Source organism: Pan paniscus, chromosome X (genome assembly GCF_029289425.2).
Source record: "Pan paniscus chromosome X, NHGRI_mPanPan1-v2.0_pri, whole genome shotgun sequence".
Taxonomy (NCBI): Eukaryota; Metazoa; Chordata; class Mammalia; order Primates; family Hominidae; genus Pan; species Pan paniscus.
The window spans coordinates 29778331-29785319 of NC_073272.2; the positions used below are offsets into that span (position 1 = coordinate 29778331).

The following is a 6989-nucleotide window of genomic DNA, read 5'->3' on the forward strand; positions in this document are numbered from 1 at the left end:
AGTGTCACTTGAAATACCAAATGATGTTTTTAATGTTTTGTTAATATTATTGCTGGTATGCATCCCATGAAGTTATACGGGGTGCCCCAAACTTGGAATTCTAGTTCATAACTCTCTTCTTACGGCCCATAAATTCTCTTTTGGGACTCTTAAGATCCTTTCCTGACAGCAGACCTTAGTAGGGGCTTCTTGAGGCTCCCAGACCCCCGGGCAGTTGTCCATAACTTTGGATCTCAGTGAGCAGGAACTTCAGTCGTTACGTTCCTTTCTAAATTCTAATCTCATTATGCAAATTACTCTACATTTTCCCCAAAACTCTTGAAATAATACTCATTTCAAGAAGTATTATCAAAGAAAAGCCATTGTTAGGACACAAGATGTTTCATTACATCTTTCTTTCCCAAGAAAATTCTGCAAAGAATGATGTGGTATAGGCTGGATGTGTTGGCTCATGCCTGTAATCCCAGTACTTTGGGAGGCTGTGGCGGGCGGATCACCTGAGGTCAGGAGTTCGAAACCAACCTGGCCAACATGATGAAACCCCGTCTCTACCAAAAATACAAAAATTAGCCGGGTGTGGTGGCACATACCTGTGGTCTCAGCTACTCAGGAGGCTGAGACAGGAGAATCACTTGAAACCAGGAGGCAGAGGTTGCTGCGAGCCAAGATTGTGCCACTGCACTCCAGCCTGGGTGGCAGAGTGAGACCCTATCCCCCCCCCCAAAAAAATGGTGTGGTATAGTTCATCGGTGTTGGGGAAAAGGTGATCTTCTGAATTCATTTACACAAATAACACATATAAAATAAAAATGAATATTTTTATTGAACAGTAATTGAACATCTAGTAACTTAAATTTATATTAAGTAAAGCTTAAGACAATTTTTAAAACAATTTAAACTCTAAGACAGCTGAGAGAACTTTAAGCAATCCATGGATGTCAAATAGGATTTTTCTACCAACTACATCACTTGTAAGTGTAAACAATTTTTACTGCAACAATTTTTAAAACAAACTCATAAAACAGCTAAATTTTAAGCAATGCATGGATGTCAAATAGGATTTTTCTACCAACTACATCACTTGTAAGTATAAACAATTTTTATTGCAACAATTTTCAAAACAAACTCATAAAACAGCTAAATTTTAAGCAATGCATGGATGTTAAATAGGATTTTTCTACCAACTGTATCAAATGGTTATGTGTAAGTATAAACAATTTTTATTGCAACTTATTCTTAAAAGTTAATTAAAATAAATGTTTTCAAATATGAGAGATTTTTATATTCCTAGCTGGTATCTTATAGGAGATGCTTGGGCCAGGAGGACTTCCTGGAATGTAATCCTGTGGGAGTTCCCAACCATAAAACTTCAAGAAAATTTAATGCATAGAGTAAACAATGTCATGTGATTAAATTTAATTTAGTTCTTATCAGCTTCAGTGTGCTCAAATTAATCAATATTATTAACATATTGATTCAGAAAATGTGGATAATCCCAAGTTATTTGCTCTGAGGAGATGAATTATCTGGTTAGGAATTCATCTACACACTACTTCTTGTTTTCCTTTTCTAAGGCTCTGTGTGTATGTGTGTGTGCATAGCTGGCCAGGAGCTCTGTGCCATCGTGGCTGTACACAATGCAGGTGATGTTTGTTGGAAAATCACAATTAACCAGATGATGAGGAGTGAATTTCTTGAGTACTCCATTGTTTTCTTTCTCATCAATTCTCCTCTGGTCATAAATCGTTACAAACCGATCATGTCCACCCACTGCGAATTGGTAAATATTGGCAGGATTCATAGAGATTGTATACAGTCCCACTTTCTTATTCTTCTCTCTTGTTACTACAACTTTTGAAGCTGTGTGTGTGTGTGGCCAAGTGTTAGGAATTAATCTACACACTACTTCTCTTTTCCTTTTCTGAGACTGTGTGTATGTGTGTGTCAGTATTCAAAGAACTATGGTTTGCCTTATTTTACCTCTAAAGAATAAACACGTTTGAAATTTTCAACTCAACTGAAGAACTTTATCTTCAAAATAAATTGGTAAAAAATGAAAAAAGTAAAAAAGTAATAGCTTTCAGAATGTCTGAAATGAGTAGATACATCTAATAAGGCCATTAATTTTTTCAACAAAATTATGCAATTTTAGAGGTCAATTATAAGGGAACAAAGGAAAAGAGGCATAAATAAGTTGTGTATGCACTCATATAAGGGGTAACAAAAACAGAAGACAAAAAGCAAATCTGTTAATCAATTGACAATTCTAAATTAGTCAAACTGAATTTTAAAGTCCAGTGTACTTAGGTGGCATCTACCTGGACTGGATATGAGGCCTTCAGGATGGTGTGCACTGCACTTGATCTTGGCCCTCCTCCTCGGATGTATCTGAGGTGCTGGAAGACTCATCCAACTCTTCTTCATCTGGGAACTCAGCTCCATGATCTCTCCAGCCGGGTTCATGAGCTCTCTGTAACAGGTGACGCACGAAGAACCGAAGCATGTGGTTGTCAAACGAGTCCGTGTAGTTCAAGTTGTCTTCATCTCGCTCCTGCTTGTTCTTCTTAATCACATCTTTTAACCCAGTAAGCTCAGTGGCAGTTTTAGCTGTGGGTGCCCAGATCTTGACATGCTGATCTAGGCCACTGGTCGCCAACACAGGTAGGTAAGGGTGGGGTTCAAGACAGTTTACTATATCTCCTCTGTCCCCCTCCATGAACTGGATGATCTGGGAGGATGATTTCTCCCAGAAGAAGACGTGCCCACAATCACTACCGCTCACGACAAACTCACTCTGGGGACCATAGAAATTAACACATTTGATTGTGTCATTATTTCTGTGCCCCTTATATCTCTTAACATATTGAGCACCATCACTGAGAGAGGAGTTGAAGAGGTAAATATCTTCATCATTGTAGCTGGCCAGGAGCTCTGTGCCATCGTGGCTGTACACAACGCAGGTGATGTTTGTTGGGAAATCACAATAAACCAGATGATGAGGAGTGAATTTCTTGAGTACTCCATTGTTTTCTTTCTTATCAATTCTCCTCTGGTCATAAATCCTTACAAACTGATCATGTCCACCCACTGCAAATTGGTAAATATTGGCAGGATTCATAGAGATTGTATACAGTCCAATTTTCTTATCATTTTCTCTTGTTACCACAACTTTTGAAGCTGGCCGGTCTTGCCTGAGGTCAATGGTGAACACAACGGCATCTTCACCTGAAGTGAGGAACTTATAAGGAGAGTCTGGCTCCAGAGCCAACTCGTGGGCAGGTCCCCTGTGCTTGGCCACACGCTTAGTATTCTCGCAATATGATGCATTAATTAGTTCTGCTACCCGTACCTGTCCATCATGGCCACACATGGCCAGAGTGGAATCACCACAGTTAGGAAAGAACTTAGCCTGGATGACATTAATATCGTGACCACTCTCAAAGTTCAGTACTGGCTTCTGCCGCACCCAGTCCCACACTATCACCCTTAAGTCATCACCGCTACTGGCCAGTCGGGTGCCACGCTGGTTAAAGTGTATGGTACTGACAGAACCGGCATGGCTTCCAAGAAGATACTGCAGGCGGAAACGCTGCACAAAGGCTCTTGCCCCACAGGCCTCATATACAAAGCGGGCACTTGAACCCAGCTGCCGCTGGCGAAGAGCAGTAAGGACTTGCCAGCGAGATCGGGGCAGGGCAGATGTCTCTGAGGAAATCCACTCCTCCAACGCCTGATCCTCCTCTAACAAACACTGATCATGGTTGGCACCACCGCATCGTGGACACACCCGAGGCTGTTCTTCCTCCTCCCCTTCCTCCTCCTCCATCTCTTCTTCTTCCTCCTCCCTTTCTGTCTCCTCCTCTCCCACTAACGGGTAATCAAATAAACCTTCACCACTCATGAGGAAATGCTCAAAGTCCTCCACGCTTTCAAGTTCGACGTCTTCACTTGAACTTTCTGAGTCTGTGTTTTGATTTTCTGTGCTGGCATCGTTCGGGAAACCACCATCCCTGGTATCACCACCATCTCCGGTCGAAGGCTCTGTGGCCGCCATTTCAATGTCTGAGGAGGCCGCCGTCACCGCTGCTACTCCAGACTGCTCCTCTGGGCTGCTGAACAGGCTTTCAGTCACTAAGTCTGGTAAGCCATCTGTGCTGCCCTCTTGGTGGGACATCTCGAACGATGTTTGCTGTAGCTGATCTGGAACTGGAAAAGCCAACCCCTAAAAGCTCAGGGAAGAGAGCACGCCTGCCCCGAGGACGGACGGTCAGAGAAGGCAGTAGGTAAGCAGCAAAGAGACACCAACCCGATTGGCTGAAGGGGGCGACAAACTAATCCACCAATGCTGACGTCAGTATGGGAGCCAGTGAGGTTCAGAAGACTTCTTATCTGCTCGCCTCCTCTCAGTGTCGACTGCTCTAATTTTTCCAGGCCCAGAGCCACACCCCCACGGGCATCTTACACTGTGAGTAGCTGTGGTTTTTTTCAAGATCGAAACTTGCCACACTTTGGAAAATGCTTTTATTTGAAAGGTCACGAAGTGAATGCAAAGAACTCTGATAGTCTTGCCACCAGACGGCAACATTTTGGCATGACAGTGAGGTCTCTACTATAGGTGTATCTTAAGTTAGACATAGGCTCTGAGATGAGGATGTATCTTTGATTAATTTAAGAAAATGATCTAAGGGAAGACAGCAGACGCCAAGGAAGAGTGAAATCTCAGGTGAACACCCCTCAGAGGATAGCTTCAGCACGATCTTCCTGGGGAACTCTGGAGAGTAAGTTACGTCTGAGTTATCCTTACACCAGGCAAGGGAGTGAACTTTCATACTCCTACACTGTTCAGTCCTTGATTAAAGGCCACCCTGGGAGGGATGAGCATATCAACTCCCAGATGTCCCAGATGCTTTAAAATCTCTTCACCTGTGGGCAAAAGCTCCTTCAGCAGCTTGAAGACTAAAAAGCTGTGCATTAGTACTGATGCTTGGAAGGGAAAGGGAAGTAGATAGTACAAAAAGGGATTTGAAAGGATCTTGCAGGAGCATGAACATTAACAGCCACAAGGTAGCTAATACAGCGACTATTAGAAAGGGCTTTGTTACTACTGTGTATGCTGATGAAAGTACAACTTAAATAAAACTTTAAGAAGTGTATAGAAGCCTAATTTGGAAGGTGAAACTAAAACTAAAGTCATGGTGAGCAAATGCTATTCACTTCCTATATCTTGTTAAATGATGGTTCAAATCCCACAGTCGCCATACCCCTCTTCATGCCAGTTGAATGAATAATCTGGGGCACAATGGTGAAGTGCAGAGACTGACAGTCTTAAATAATAAGACTCGAAAGTCTAAAAGAGTCCTTGACCCAAGGTCTACCGATGAATGATGTGTTAGCAGATGTGAAAACATTAATCTCCTTGTGCATCATCAGAGCTCTTGGGTGACCAGGACCAATGTTAATGATCAGTAACATTTTGAAAGGAATCTCCTTTTCTGAACAGTAGAACTCAACAGGGGATTAAAAATACTCAGCAAACTATGCTGTAAACAGATGTTCTGTCACCCAGGCTTTTTTTTTTTTTTTTTTTTTTTTGAGATGGAGTTTCCCTCTTGTTGCCCAGGCTGGAGTGCAGTGGCATGATCTCGGCTCACTGCCACCTCTGCCTCCTGGGTTCAAGCGATTTTCCTGCCTCAGCCTCCTGAGTAACTGGGACTACAGGCATGTGCCACCACGCCCAGCTAATTTTGTATTTTTAGTAGAGACAGGGTTTCTCCATGTTGGTCAGGCTGGTCTCGAACTCCCAAACTCAGGTAACGATCACGCCCACCTTGGCCTCCCAAAGTGCTGGGATTACAGTGTGAGCCACCGCGCCCGGCCTGTTGTTCCTTTTTTTAGAGCACATAGTAGTTTTAGCATGGTTCTTACAGGCCCTGGGATTTTCCAGATGGTAAATGAGCATTGGCTTCAAGTTAAAGTTACTAGCTATATTAACCCCCATCAAGAGAGCCAGGCTGGCCTTTGAAGCTGTGAAGCCAGGCATTAATTTCTCATCTCCAGTTATGGAAGTCCTGCATGGCATCTACCTCCAATAGAAGGCTGTTTGTTCTACAGTGAAAATCAGTTGTTTAGTGTAGCCACCTTCATCAATTAGATATGCTTTGTATGAGAGAACTGAGGTGATCCAAATATTCAGTGATCATTAAGTGGGACGATTTGTCAAGTACTACTGGTTCTTGTGCTATTTGACAAATATTTCTAGTTTTTCTCCCATCGATGTATATGGTAGGCCTGTACTTTCAGGTCTTTATATGGTTGGATGGGACCGTGTGACCAGATTTACCTGCTCCCTTGTGAGAGGAAGTGATGTTTATTATTACTGAGCCAGCTCGTTTAATTGCTAATGTGTGGCCATCCATACATCTCTTTCCCCAGTTTGCTCATGACCTGCAATGTTCCAGATGTCAGCTAGTCTCCACGAATATCTACCATGAACAGAGAACACTTCTCCTATTCCTCCCCAGTAACCCATGATGGATATGTAGCATAAGCAAAATATCAACTTCATCATCATCATCTTTGGAAAATTGGGGAATTTTTGTTATTGCAGAATAGCATAGTCTATCTGACCGAGACAAACTATATTGTCGATTATTTATTTAAATTTTAGAACTTAGGTCAGAATATTAAGTTATGTTTTATATTTAGAGGATGACAAAACATCCAAGTTATTAAAGATTGTAAGTTTCTGACTATCCATTTACAAGACAGTCATGTTTATTGCTCCTAAACAACAAAGTACTCAGCACAGGATAGGTAAGTAGTAAGTATTTTTCTGGTGAATTCGTGTATTAAAGTTGTATATTTATGAATGAATATATAGAAGAATGAAACAAAACCAAAAAAATTTCTATTGAACATTCCATGGAGGATGGATAATAGTGAATAGCCTAAGGGAGATATCCATTTTGAGTTGAATGTTAACGTAAACA

The 6989-nt window shown here is 41.9% G+C and overlaps 1 protein-coding gene across 1 annotated transcript; it reads right to left on the bottom strand.

Annotated features, from left to right (window-relative positions):
* Positions 1-806: 806 nt before the first annotated feature.
* On the bottom strand, positions 807-4279 carry DCAF8L1 (DDB1 and CUL4 associated factor 8 like 1). Its single transcript, XM_003819596.2, has one exon. The coding sequence runs from the start codon at positions 4172-4174 to the stop codon at positions 2339-2341; it is 1836 nt and encodes a 611-aa protein (XP_003819644.1). The 5' UTR covers positions 4175-4279; the 3' UTR covers positions 807-2338.
* Between the last annotated feature and the right edge of the window lie 2710 nt (positions 4280-6989).

Excerpts from the sequence above, each read along its gene's own strand:
- DCAF8L1 (XM_003819596.2), bottom strand. The coding sequence starts at position 4,174 with ATGTCCCACCAAGAGGGCAGCACAGATGGCTTACCAGACTTAGTGACT.